At 42.2% G+C, this 14,618-nt stretch overlaps 1 protein-coding gene across 6 annotated transcripts in view; it reads right to left on the bottom strand.

The window, feature by feature from the left end:
* The window catches only part of ASPH (aspartate beta-hydroxylase), a 187,319-nt gene that overhangs the window by 13,269 nt on the left and 159,432 nt on the right, over positions 1 to 14,618 (bottom strand). For all 6 annotated transcript variants that reach the window (XM_070382346.1, XM_070382345.1, XM_070382351.1 and 3 more), the window contains one exon: positions 4,634 to 4,769. In XM_070382346.1, the coding sequence (XP_070238447.1) occupies positions 4,634 to 4,769 (136 nt within the window). The remainder of the gene's footprint in view (positions 1 to 4,633; positions 4,770 to 14,618) is intronic.

Below are 14,618 nucleotides of genomic sequence, written 5' to 3'. Positions count from 1 at the left end.
ATTTTCATCATCATTTTTCAGCTGAGGAATCTGAGGCCCAGAGATTCAGGAACAGGCCCACATTACACAGTAACAAGTGGTACAGCCAGGACCCCAGCTCAGGATCCTCCGGTTCCAGAGGCTATGCTTTAAAGCATGATTTACCATTTCATTGCATCTTGGATGTGAACATAGCTGTGCAGAACAAACCATTCAGCTGAGGAGAAAATGCCCAGCAGCCAAACACAGTGTCGTTTTGTTATTTTATTATTTCCCACACAGTTTAAGGAGAAGGAAATGGCAACCCACTCCAGTATTCTTGCCTGGAGAATCCCATGGATGGAGGAGCCTGGTAAGCTACAGTCCACAGGGTTGCAAAGGGTCGGACACGACTGAGCGACTTAACTTTCAACTTTCAACACAATTTAAAGTAACTTTTAAGAAGTGATAAACTCTGCTTCTTTGGGGAAAAATAGCCTTAGAAAGAGATCTAAATGCCAATGCAAATCTGAGAAAACCAATTCAATTGAATATTTCATTTACATGTGAAGAATACATTTTAAGAGGGATATTCATGGAGCCACCTTGGAAGGAAAGCTATGATCAACCAATCAGAGACTTTACTTTGCCAATAAAGGTCCACATAGTCAAAGCTATGGTTTTTCCAGTAGTCATGTACATGTGAGAGTTGGACCATAAAGAAGGCTGAGCACTGAAGAATTGATGCTTTTCAACTGTGGTGTTGGAGAAGACTCTTGAGATTCCCTTGGACAGCAAGATCAAACCAGTGAATCCTAAAGGAAATCAATCCTGAATATTCATTGGAAGGACTGATGATGAAGTTGAAACTCCAATACTTTGGACATCTGATGCAAAGAGCTGACTCAGTAGAAAAGAACCTGATGCTGGGAAAGATTGAAGGCAGGAGGAGAAGGGGATAACAGAGGACTAGATGGTTGGATGGCATCAATGATTCAATGGACATGAGTTTGAGCAAGCTCGGGGAGATGGTGAAGGACAGGGAAGCCTGGTGTGCTACAGTTCATGGATCTGCAAAGAGTCAGACATGACTGAGAGATTGAACAACAATTCATGCAGCCGAGGTTTTTAAAGGTCTTGGGTTGTAGCTCTCTGAAGTTTCAAGGCTCTACTGCTGGGATGACAATAGGTTCGTCTTGCATGACAACTCTGATCAGTTGACAGTGGCTACCTAGAATTGTCCAGGTAGCCACTGTCAGCTGATCAGTGTGTTGAGAAGAATTCAGAGGTTCACCTTGAGTTCACCCAGAAAGGCTTTTGGGATCAGGTAGCACTGTCTTCCATGGGCTCTGGAAAACAAAATGACTGCGCATGCGTGGCATATTTGCTAACTGTATGTTTACCGTTCATCGTCGTAGCAATAAATGAACAAAACAGATGTTCTGTGACACCCACATAGCAATTTGAAAGCATCCGTGGGGAAAAATTCATATGTATATTTGTTGATTCTGTCTTTTTTTCTCTAACTCAAAAAAGCTGATCATTTAAAAGGGAAGACTGAAGCTCTGATACTCTGGCCACCTGATGTGAACGAAGAGCTGACTCACTGGAAAAACCCCTTGTGCTGCTAAAGACTGAAGGCAAAACGAGAAGGAGGCAGCAGAGGATGAGATGGTTGGATGGCATCATCAACTCAATGGGCATGAATTTGAGCAAACTCCAGGAGATAGTGGAGGGCAGAGGAGCCTAGTGTGCTGCAGTCCATGGGGTCGCAAAAAGTAGGACACAACTTAGTGAGTGAAAAACAACAACATACTTCAAAACTGACTGGGCTGCTTAGAGACCTTTTGTGATTCTCACTTACATATGGATGGAAACCAAGCTTGAAGCCACAGCTTCAAGGCCTTCAAATATCCAGTAGCATCCTTTCCTAACTAGACTAGACAACCTCAAAATCTCTACTAAGTCAGATCCTATGGGCCTCTTGTCCAGACCTGAGCTCTCAGTGTTGCTAAGCAACAGCCCTACCGCCTCCCTCCCCACATTTTCTTGACCCCTCTGTCTCCAGGCTGACAGGGCATCTTCCTTCATGGACACCATCCTGCTTCTATGCAAGCTATGTTACTGGATGCCATCAAAAGTCCTTAAACTGTGCATTTATTTCCAGAAAATACTGGATTCCTCCCAGAAGACTGGAACCACAAATGAAAGACTACACAGAACCTTAATAAAACTTCCTAAAAGAGAAACTATTGTATGATCACAAAATAAAACTAGAATTAATTTCTAATTAATTGACTGCAACTGATTGAAAAATGGATATATATAGAACACACATACACTTCTAAATTATTTTGGATCAAAATGGAAATCAAGATAAAATGAAGTCTTTTGGGGGGAATAATACAAGTGAAAATACACATTATAGCTTAAGGAAAATAGTCAAAACTTTGAATCAGCTTTGAATCAAAGCCAGAGATCAGTCCATAGTCTTTTTTTTTTTTTTTCAGTCCATAGTCTTAAATGATTTTATTAATGAAGAAGAACGAAAATAAATTTTCTAAGAAGTTCCAATTGAAAAGTTACCAAAAAACCAATAAAATAAATAACAAAAGAACAAGAGGAGGAATAAAAATATAAAATCAGAAATTAGAAAATAATTAAAATAAGGTGAGATGTAATTTGAATTTTTTTAAAAGAAATAATAGATTACTCTGTCAAACTTAAGAAAAAAGAAGGAATATGCAAATTCCATTCAGTGGGAAGAAGGATTTAACAAAGATAACAAGGAAGTAAAGAGTACTTTAAGAAATTACTCGTAAAGAGTACTTTAAGAAATTACTCTAATTCATGGAAAATTAGGTATAATAAAAATATATGAAAATGTGTAAGTTAATAGATATTGTATGGTTCCACTTATATGAATTTTTTTGTGTAAAGTAGTCAAATTCATAGACACAGAAAGTGCACAGGTGGTTGCCAAGGGCTGAGTTTTGCAAGGTAAAATAGTTCCAGAGATTGGTTGCCCAAAAACATGAATATACTTGACTGTACTGAATGTACACTTAAAAACAGATGAGGTGCTAAATTTTTAAGTTATGTGTATTTTGCTACAGTTGAAAATTTTTAAAAAATACACCCAAACATTAAAAGTCAAACCAAATAATTTGGTTGCCACCAACCAAACTGTCTCCATTATTTATTTCCTTTTGTTTAATGTTCTTATATGCCCTACAATGCTTTGCGTATTTCAATTTATTAAAGCACATGGCTTTAGCAGAGAGTATGGTTCCCAAAAATTACCTCCAGGATGCGCACGATTCTGAAGCCTTATTCTAGGAAACTCTGTAGGTACTCTGAAGCATGAGATGTGAATGGAATGGAGGCATCGGATGAACTGGTGAACGCTTACAGCCAACAGAATTGATTCATTTAGTGAGATGCCGATAGACAAAAATTAGCATGCTGTTCACATATTGACCTTACTATGGCTCTGCTTAAAAAAGTCTTGTTGGAAAAAAGCTGACAGAGTCACTTGAAATCCTGTGATCTCTCTTCTTATGGACTTTTCCCTGAAAATATTATTGAAGTTGTTCTTCTTTCTCTGACATGTAAACCTTCATTATGCTGAAAGCATACTAACACAAAGGATGGTGCTTATTTGTCCCACAGTATAAACCATCCTCTACTTTATTTTCTGCAGCTAAAGGTGTGAGACACGTGCTGGGTAGTCTTCAGAATGGATTTACTTTTGTACAGCTATTGTTAACCCAGGTTAATTTGAATTTTCAAGAGAGTTGGAGAGTGCTTTAAAGATAAAATTCAATGCTTCTCATTTTGAGGACAGATTGATATTAACTCATTGGACACACACAGAGTGGGGTGTGTACCTGGGCCTGGGTTCAGCTCAGGGAATGGTACGTTGACTGTGAACCCCTTCCTGTTCTTTTTGGTTTAATTTCCTTTTGGCTGCACTGTGTCTTCACTGCTCTGCTCGAGTTTTCTCTAGCTGTGGTGAGTGAGGGCTACTCTCCAGTTGCGGTGCGCGTGCTTCTCGTTGCGGTGGCTTGTCTTGCTGCGGAGCCCAAGCTTGAGAGCGGGCTTCAGTAGTTGCAGCAAAGGAACTTAGTTGCTCTGCAACATGTGAGATCTTCTTGGACCAGAGATCTTCGAACCCATCTCCCCTGCATTGGCAGGTGGATTCTCAACCACTGGGCAACCAGGGAAGTCCCTTGTTCCTATTCTTGAGGAGCTCAGACACTAGCTTTTACTGAGTTGTCCCTCTGGTGTTCATCACCCCTAACAGCTCTCATGTTGGGATGCATTTCCATGGGACAGGTGCAAAGGAGGCCCAGGGAAGCTCTTTTGTAAGGTACCCATGGTGGGCTTTTCAGTTACATCTATACAGTAGGACTACTCTTTGTAACATATCATTAAACAGGAAAGACCAGGAAAACCCAAACACATTATATATCCAAATACAACATATGCATATATAAAACTATGAATTTGCATGCACACACACACACATAAATGAGTGTTCATACATTTTAAGACGCAATGAACAGATTTTGATAATCTGGGTTTCCCAGGCTCTGTGAAGTATTCCCAGAAGGGCCCCGCCCCACCCTTTCCCATCAGGTCACAGAGAATCATCAGGAAGTCAGGCGCTCACCTTGCTGCCACAGCGTAAACTGACTCCAGTCACCCTTTTCCCTCAGGTTCTCATCTTCAGGCAGGAAGAGGCCATGGGTTCTATCCATCGCTGCAAGGCCTTCATCTCTGATTAACTTCCAGTTTCTTTCTAAGGACTACAGAGAAAATTCTGGACTGAAAATATGCCTGATAATACACCTTAGAGTGACATTCAGCTTTTTGTTCGTTTGTCTGATTAATAAGTAATGAAAATTTCCCTCTCGTCTAGATTTGTTGTTTAGTGCTAAGTTGTGTCTGACTCTTTGTGACTCCATGGACTGTAGCCCGCCAGGCTCCTCTGTCCGTGGGATTCTCCAGGTAAGAATACTGGAGTGAGTCGCCATGCCCTCCTCCAGGGGTATCTTCCCAACTCAGGGGTTGAACCCATGTCTCTTAAGTCTACCTGCATTCGTAGGCAGGTTCGTTACCACTAGCATCACCTGGGAAGCCGATCCAAGACATTCACCCCATCCTGAACGCACCTAAATCGCCAACACTCCCTGCAGCTATTGTAACTTGTTCAAGCTATGAGATGAATCTGTCGATTCTTGTTAAACTGCCACACTGACGGGAGAATTGCTGCTCTAACACATGGAATTACTTTTCAAATGAGGCCATTGGTGGGTGCCTCATACGTCAGGCTCTTCCTCTCTGCCCTCTTGGTATTTTAGAATCTTCTTTCATTTCTTTTGAAAGCTGATTTTAGGGGCATCTTTGGAAAGAGCTGATCTTTTGTTCCTAAAATAGGGCATGAAGCCCTAGGGAAAATGTTAAAGTGATTACATCACTAAATACAAATTTTTAAAATTTCCTTAAGAGCACGCTGTCTTTTACATGTGAAGTGTCATTCCACCCCCTCCTGCCTCCTCTCCCCAGGGTCCCCCTAGGCTGAGAGACTTTTCCATGAGCAGTAGTGACTTAAATTTTTTTTTGTTTGCACAGAGGCGCTGGATGACAGACTCAAGGCTGAAAGGAGCAAAGGGGTGCATGGTCTCCCAGCTGGTCCCCAACTGGAAACACTCCAGTGGCGGCACCACTGACTCCTCAATCTGCTGAGCAAATGCTGCATGGACGTTAGACTTTTTCCCTTTATTTATTTATCATGAAACAGCCACTGGCATGTTCTCTCTAGAGCTCAGTACTTGGAGGCAGAATCTGACAACTGGAAGGATGTGCACTGTGGGTGTTGTGGAGACTGCTGTCCTGAGGGATGACAGGGGACTTGCACAGTGACTGAGTCCAGAGACTCACAGTCCAGCGCCAGAAACTGGCACTGTGGTCCCTCCACCCATCACCTCTGGGGCATCTGTGGAAGGAGGTGGTCAGACTGCAGAGGGCTCGGGGCCCTGCCCCGCTCTGGGGCAGCAGGGTGGCCATGGGTCCCCACTGTGATGTTGAGGACAGACACTGGGCAAGGTACTGGTGGAACAAGGTGTTCCCTGACTGGGTACTGGGCACACCTCAACGGGAGCGCACATCTGATGGCTGGGGAAAACTGGGCTAACCAGAGACTACACAGTTCTACACGGTGACTTGATGAAACACACAGAGAACAGAACCATCACGACCCCCTCCGTGTTCAACAGAGCCACTTTTTCTGGCAAAGTAATTATTGTGCTTGAAGGTGGCTCAGTGGTAAAGAATCCACCTGCCAAGGCAGGAGACACAAGAGACGCGGGTTTGATCCCTGGTTCAGGAAGATCCCCTGGAGTAGGAAATGGCAAGCCACTCCAGTGTTCTTGCCTGGCGAATCCCATGGACAAGAGGAGCCTGGAGGGCTACAGTCCATGGGGTTGCACAGAGTTGGACACAACTGAGCAATTAAGCAAGCATGCTTAATGAATGCACTTGGGAATGTTTTTTGGTTTTGGAAAGACACCAAAAAGAGTCTCTTTTTTGAGCATGGGGGGAGGGAACCTGGAATGGGTCCTGGGAATGGCATTTTCAAGCACAAACCAAGGTACCACACTGTAAAAATTTAATGGTTACAGGAATTAAAGGCCAAATAAAATTTTTTCTTGTGTGCATGCACGAGCGACATAGAGAGAGAGAGAACAAAGGAAGAGGTGGGGAGTGAGGCAGGGGAGGGAGGAAGGACAAGGAAAAGGAGAAGGAAGGGGGAGAAAAGAGGAGAAATGTATCTTTTCTGTAATAGTATCATTAGTCTTCTGACTTGGCATATAACTCAATTTTTTAGGAAATTCCAACAGGAACCTGAAGGCTTGCACAGAGCAGGCCATGCCTACATTCTCCTCTGAAATATTACTTTCTTGACCCTACATTCATTCATTTTGTAAAACTGAAAAGAGAGATTCATAGTGTTGGTATTTGGGTTGGTTGCCCAGAAGACAGCAGCTTCTGATTCACATTTTTTTCCTCTGACTACACAGACTTTAGCAAACAGAGATCTGTTTGTTTTCACAATGCTTCGTGGCCTCATAAACCCGTCATCAGCACTTGCCTTTCAGTTAAACCTCAGCTATATTGGGCACTCCACTCAACTATAAATGGACTTCCCAGTTTCAAGCCTCATTAATCCCACCCTGTGCAGCCAGCTCTCCTTAATCCTCCCCCTCCTTCCAGTGCATGATGGTTGTGCATGCTGGTTTCCTCTTTCTGCAGTTATTCTGCTCACTCCACTTAGATGGCATACTTTTTTCTTCAACATCAAATTAGACGAAGTCCTATTTTTAAAGGCTTCTCCTAACACTGATTTCTTGCAGAAAGCCTTCAGCGGTGCAAACTAAAGCCAAACTAATTCCTTTTTTTTTTTTTTTTTTCATTCCAATATATTTTTTTTTAATTTAATTTTATTTTTAAACTTTACAATATTGTATTAGTTTTGCCAAATATTGAAATGAATCCGCCACAGGTATACATGTGTTCCCCCTATCCTGAACCCTCCTCCCTCCTCCCTCCTCCCTCCCCGTACCCTCCCTCTGGGTCGTCCCAGTGCACCAGCCCCAAGCATCCAGTATCGTGCATCGAACCTGGATTGGCGACTCGTTTCATACATGATATTATACATGTTTCAATGCCATTCTCCCAAATCTCCCCACCCTCTCCCTCTCCCACAGAGTCCATAAGACTGATCTATACATCAGTGTCTCGTTTGCTGTCTCGTACACAGGGTTATTGTTACCATCTTTCTAAATTCCATATATATGCGTTATTATACTGTATCGGTGTTTTTCTTTCTGGCTTACTTCACTCTGTATAATAGGTTCCAGTTTCATCCATCTCATTAGAACTGATTCAAATGTATTCTTTTTAATGGCTGAGTAATACTCCATTGTGTATATGTACCACGGCTTTCTTATCCATTCATCTGCTGATGGACATCTAGGTTACTTCCATGTCCTGGCTATTATAAACAGTGCTGCGATGAACATTGGGGTACACGTGTCTCTTTCCCTTCTAGTTTCCTCAGTGTGTATGCCCAGCAGTGGGATTGCTGGATCATAAGGCAGTTCTATTTCCAGTTTTTTAAGGAATCTCCACACTGTTCTCCATAGTGGCTGTACTAGTTTGCATTCCCACCAACAGTGTAAGAGAGTTCCCTTCTCTCCACACCCTCTCCAGCATTTATTGCCTGTAGACTTTTGGATCGCGGCCATTCTGACTGGCGTGAAATGGTGCCTCATAGTGGTTTTGATTTGCATTTCTCTGATAATGAGTGATGTTGAGCATCTTTTCATGTGTTTGTTAGCCATCTGTACGTCTTCTTTGGAGAAATGTCTATTTAGTTCTTTGGCCCATTTTTTGATTGGGTCATTTACTTTTCTGGAGTTGAGCTGTAGGAGTTGCTTGTATATTTTTGAGATTAGTTGTTTGTCAGTTGCTTCATTTGCTATTTCACTTGCTATGTTCATTCTATCAAGAAATACACATTTTTAAACAGTGAAATATTACTACAAGTTTTATCATGAAAGCAGCAGTCTCTTACTCAAGTTTTCTCCACTCTTCGAGTCCAGTCCCCAGCTAAGTGCTTTAAATATTTTTTCTCAGTTTTACCTGCTTCCATGTAAATAATGTATTTATACTGCTATCTCTTGATTTATTAATTCTAGACTTTATCACTCATTTTCTACCAGGGAAGGGAACAAATCTGATGTCTTCTTTTTCTTCTTCTCCATCTAGCAATTCAGGTCATTTCACAAACCTTTCACACATTTGAGTAAACTCCCATTTGAGTTTTATTGAGTTGTAACAAATATACTTCATTTCACATGCAGCATATATAAATTCTGCCTCCTTTCCTTTGGCTTGATTTTCTAACGCCCTTAACACTGTTTCTTCTTTATGGCCCTGAAAGTGTGCTGTAAAATCTCTTGATACTATGCTACCTTTTGCCAAAACATCATATAAGCTCTTTCTCTGAAGATACCCTACAGCAGCCATCTGCTTTGCTCTGCTCTGAACTGGGTGGTGTCTGGGCTTGCTGGGCCACTGTCATCAAGAACTTCTCTTGACTTCTGCCCAGTATGAGGCTCCCTAATTACTCAATTCTAATCTGAATAAAGGATTATGTGTGTTCCTGAGAAAGGACACACACTGCAGGTAAAACTGAATTTCTATAAATATCTGGTTATTCTTTTTTTTTTAATTTCATTGAAAGTACAGTTGATTTACAATGTTGCATTAATTTCTTCTGTATAGCAAAGTGATTCAGTTATACATATATATATGTTCTTTTCCATTATGGTTTATCACAAGATATTGAATGTAGTTGTCCGTGTTATACAGTAGGATCTTGCTGTTCGTCCATCCTATATATAATAGTTTTCATCTGCTAATCCCAACAACCCAATCTTCCCCTCCCCTAAACCCCCTCCCCATGAACAACCACAAATTTGTTCTCTATGTCCGTGTCTGTTTCTGTTTCATAGATATATTTGTGTCATTTTTTTAGATTCCACAGATAAGTGATATCATATGATATTGGTCATTCTCTTTTTAACTAATCAGAAGAAGCACAAGCTGGAATCAAGATTGCCGGGAGAAATATCAATAACCTCAGATATGCAGATGACACCACCCTTATGGTAGAAAGTGAAGAGGAACTAAAAAGCCTCTTGATGAAAGTGAAAGTGGAGAGTGAAAAAGTTGGCTTAAAGCTCAACATTCAGAAAATGAAGATCATGGCATCCGGTCCCATCACTTCATGGGAAATAGATGGGGAAACAGTGGAAATAGTGTCAGACTTTATTTTGGGGGGCTCCAAAATCACTGCAGATGGTGATTGCAGCCATGAAATTAAAAGATGCTTAATCCTTGGAAGGAAAGTTATGACCAACCTAGATAGCATATTCAAAAGCAGAGACATTACTTTGCTAACAAAGGTCTGTCTAGTCAAGGCTATGGTTTTTCCAGTAGTCATGTATGGATGTGAGAGTTGGACTGTGAAGAAAGCTGAGCGCCGAAGAATTGATGCTTTTGAACTGTGGTGTTGGAGAAGACTCTTGAGAGTCCCTTGGACTGCAAGGAGATCCAACCACTCCATCCTGAAGGAGATCAGCCCTGGGATTTCTTTGGAAGGAGTGATGCTGAAGCTGAAACTCCAGTACTTTGGCCACCTCATGCGAAGAGTTGACTCATTGGAAAAGACTCTGATGCTGGGAGGGATTGGGGGCAGGAGGAGAAGGGGACGACAGAGGATGAGATGACTGGATGGCATCACTGACTCGATGGATGTGAGTCTGAGTGAACTCCAGGTATTGGTGATAGACAGGGAGGCCTGGCGTGCTGCGATTCATGGGGTCGCAGAGTCGGACACGACTGAGCGACTGAACTGAACTGAACTGAAATTGTTCTTACCCTTGATTGAAGGCTTGACTATGTACAGGATTCTAGCCAGTGAATAATTTCTAGGTAAGCTTTTGGACAGCAAAGAGTTCAAACCAGTCAATCCTAAAGGAAATAAGCTTTTGAACATTCATTGGAAGGACTGATGCTGAAGCTGAAGCTCCAATACTTTGGCCACCTGATGTGAAAAGCTGACTTGTTGGAAAATATCCTGATGCTGGAAAAGATTGAGGGCAGGAGAAGGGGGTGACAAAGGATGAGATGATTGGATGGCATCACGGACTCAATGGACATGAATCTGAGCAAACTCCAGGAGATAGTGAAGGACAGGGAAGCCTGGCCTACTGCAGTCCATAGGCTCACAAGGAGTCGGCTACAACTTAGCAACTGAACAACAACAGGTTTGGTTTCTTTTGAATCCTCTCTCCCCAGCTTGTGGACGGCTACTTTCTGTGTTCTTATATGGTCTTTCTTCTGTGTGCTCAGACATTCCTGTGTGTCCAAATTTCCTTTTCTAATAAAGATACTAGTCATATCAGATTAGGGCTCACCCTAATGGCCTCATTTTAACTTTATCTCCTTAAAGGTCCTATTTCCTAGTATAGTCATATTCGTGGGAATAGGAATTCAATATATAAGTTTGAGGGGACACAGTTCAACGTGTAACATTAATGCAGATTCAGGTTAAAACTGGACCCAGCTGAGAAAGCCAACAGCAGATGGGAGGGGATCAGTACGCCAGTAAATCTATTGCAGCAAAACAAAACATAGTCATGGAAAAAATCAGAAAGAGATACATGTTTAACATGTGGACAAAACACAATACAAGATAAGCCTAAGCAAGGTTAGATAAGTAACTACGGGCAAACGCAGACACTGGCAGAAGTCCCAGAGGTGTTTGTACCTTGAAAAGTCCTGACTCCAAACTGAGAGAAGGCAAGTGATCCAAGACTATTCCAGGCCAAGTTTCCACATTAAACCAGAGTTAGAATGAATTGATGACAGTGGTTCATTAGTAAAATGTATACCCTTTTTACCTAATTGTCTAAGACATGTTTGTTAGTTAACTATTTTAGGAATTCCAGATCTGATTTTTTAGAGATAAAGTCAGCTTACTTAAATCTTGGCTAAAACATGCCTATACTTTATACCGTGATGAAAGGACATGGGTAGCAGTGTCCTCTGCCTTTGAGAGAATATAGAAGGGTAGAGGGGCAGCCCCCTGAGTGCTGAGCTGAAGTTATGAAATCCAAGCAAACACCATAGGAAGTGCAATGCTCCCACAGCAAACTGATTTTAATAAAATCTTGGGGAATTAGAAGCATTGATGAAGCAATCTGGTGCTGGTTCCTAATGCATTTTAATCAGATCTCCAGTTTTTCAAGTTCGAATATAAAAATAAAGGAAAACATCTGACATTTCCTATTGGGAAATAAACAAACACCAATCAAATGAGAAAAGCAAAGTCTGTGTATTCAGAGCTTGCTGGAGCAAGGGAGTCTGCCACCATCACCTGTGTCTGGGCATGGGAAAACTTTCTGAAAAAGGGAAGGTTTCATGGAGGGAAGCCCTGATCAGAGGCTGTTGGCCTGGGGAAGCTGTAGGCAGGCTTAACAGAAGTTAAGTCACTCAGTCGTGTCCGACTCTTTGCGACCCCATAGACTGTAGCCTACCAGGCTCTTCCGTCCATGGGATTTTCCAGGCAATAGTACTGGAATGGGTTGCCATTTCCTTCTCTAGGGGATCTTCCTGACCCAAGGATCAAACCCAGGTCTCCCGCATTGTAGACAGAGGCTTTACCATCTGAGCCTGTTCTAGTGATTGGTTGTTGTTCATTCTCTAAGTCATGTCTGATTCTTTGCTCGCTAGGCTCCTCTGTCCATAGAATTTCTCAGGCAAGAACACTGGAGTGGGTTGCCATTTCCTTCTTCAGGGAATCTTCCCAACCCAGGATCAAACCTGGCAGGTGGATTCCTAACCACTGAGCCACCAGGGAAGCCCTAGTGATTGGTGTGTGTCTTAGTCACTCAGTTGTGTCCGACTCTTTGCAACCCCACAGCTCCTCTGTCCATAGAATTTCTCAGGCAAGAACACTGGGTGGGTTACCATTTCCTTCTCCAGGGGATCTTCCCAACCCAAGGATCAAACCTGGGTCTCCTGCATTGCAGGTAGATTCTTTACCGTCTGAGACACAAGTGATTGGTTAGGGGAGCATATTTGACTTTCTCTGGTTGGTGCCAGGTTGGAAATGGGGACAAAAATTAGGAGAGCTGCCAGTTATTAATCAAGTCCTGGATATTTGGGCAGAATGATAACAGAAGTTACTGTTCGGCTTCCAGGATTGTCACTGGAGATAATAATCTGGCTTGCTGCCATCTGGTTCACAGTAGGCTGGCCTCCTGGGCTATTTATTATAGAAAAGGGGTTGGTTTCCCTGGCAGTTTGCTGCAGATGGGGGGGTTGATTCCATTTCTATAAATGGCTTGGCCATCGCCCTTCTGTATATTCAGTCTCTCATTATCTTTACCAAAGGAAAAGGATGACATAAAGTATCGAGTACAGGGTAAGAGAAGAGTCTTGGAGGACTGAACTTCACTCTTTCTGAAGAGTGGGAGGAAAAGAATTTCTTCTCCTCGAAGCAAGGAGAAAATGTCATCCAGGTTGCCAGGAGAGACAGCCAGCCTGAGGTCTTCAAGGACTCAGAGAGCCCTCTGCTCTAGTCCAGGCTGGCAGGGACACCAGCCAACGTCCGCAGTCAGGAGAAGGTAAGAGGGGAAATAACGTTCTGTTGTCCCATCTCTGCTCTACCTACAAGGAACAGTGCACCCCGCTGTGTCCTGAGGGAGTAAAAACCCCAAAGTCCCTAATCTCAAGGGGCTGCAAATCAGACAGAGAGACGCTCTGTTTATATAAAACAAACCACTGATAAATGGATAAGGACATAATCTATTATGTATACATGCACATGTATCTTTAACACATCAATCAGTATGTATGTATGTTAAGACATGGATCATGATGTACTTGATCAAAAATTTTGAAACTGCAAACGTTGTACTAACCTCCAGATGTGGCTTGCAATGGAGTGTCCTGGACTGTAAGTCAAACACTGTACTGGAAGGAGGATCAGAGACAAAGCCAATTTTTAGGCATTTGTAAAAAACTGAAAAGGGGGCTTCCCCGGTGGCTTAGTGGTAAAGAATCCACCTGCAATGTAGGAGACGTGGGTGTGATCCCTGGGTTGGGAAGATCTCCTGGAGGAGGACACAGCAACCCACTCCAGTATTCTTGCCTGGAGAATCCCATGGACAGAGGAGCCTGCATCTGGAGGGTGAAATCTTAACCACTGGACAGCCAGAAAGGTCCTTCAAAGAATTTCAAACATGTCATCTTTTTGGTATGTTGCCATAACTGGCATCACATGCCCTTCTCTAACCTTAGCAGAGTGTCGGCTCTCAGTAAGGGCTCACGTTTAAACCCACAGGGAAACATCCTTGATGGTGGGGTTTTGTTGTGTTTTGCTTTTGCACCTTGTAGGAGAGGAGGAACTGAGGCAATTATTTCATATTTGGAGAGAAAGAAACTGAGTCTCAGTTGGGCAAAATGACTTTTCCAAGGAGTCAGAGCAGACAGCAAAGCTAATCTGTTTCTGAAGTCTCCCTTTAAATCACACAGCCATCAAATTCTGTAAATTCTCTGCACTCCCTGGTCATTTTGTCGTCATTTTCAGTGAAAATACCTTCGGAATTCAAAAGTGTAAAGTCTGATTTAGAAAAACAGGATTAAACTATTATATTAACCTTTAGGGACTGCTTTCAGAACTTCTTTCTACTATGATACTTACTTTCCTATAAAATTGATAATCCTCTTACTTTACAGCTTAATTTCACTGTAAATCTGACACTTTTGCTTCTGTCTCAATCCAATTTATTTCAAAAGCAGTTCAGTGAAAATATTTCAAATATTGAATCACACAGATACAAATGTTGAACCACTAATGTACTCCCGTATTAGTTTTTAATTTTGTCCAGGTGGCATTATTCATACACAATGGACTTCTTAATTAATAAAAGCCATAGTCTGAGGGAATGCGAGGAAGAGTACCATTTTAATCAGTCGTTCTTAGGCAGTGTCACAGCACTGGCAGGTTTTACGGGCAT

This window comes from Bos mutus, chromosome 14 (assembly GCF_027580195.1).
Source record: "Bos mutus isolate GX-2022 chromosome 14, NWIPB_WYAK_1.1, whole genome shotgun sequence".
Taxonomy (NCBI): domain Eukaryota; kingdom Metazoa; phylum Chordata; class Mammalia; order Artiodactyla; family Bovidae; genus Bos; species Bos mutus.
This window is presented reverse-complemented; position numbering and strand designations above follow the sequence as displayed.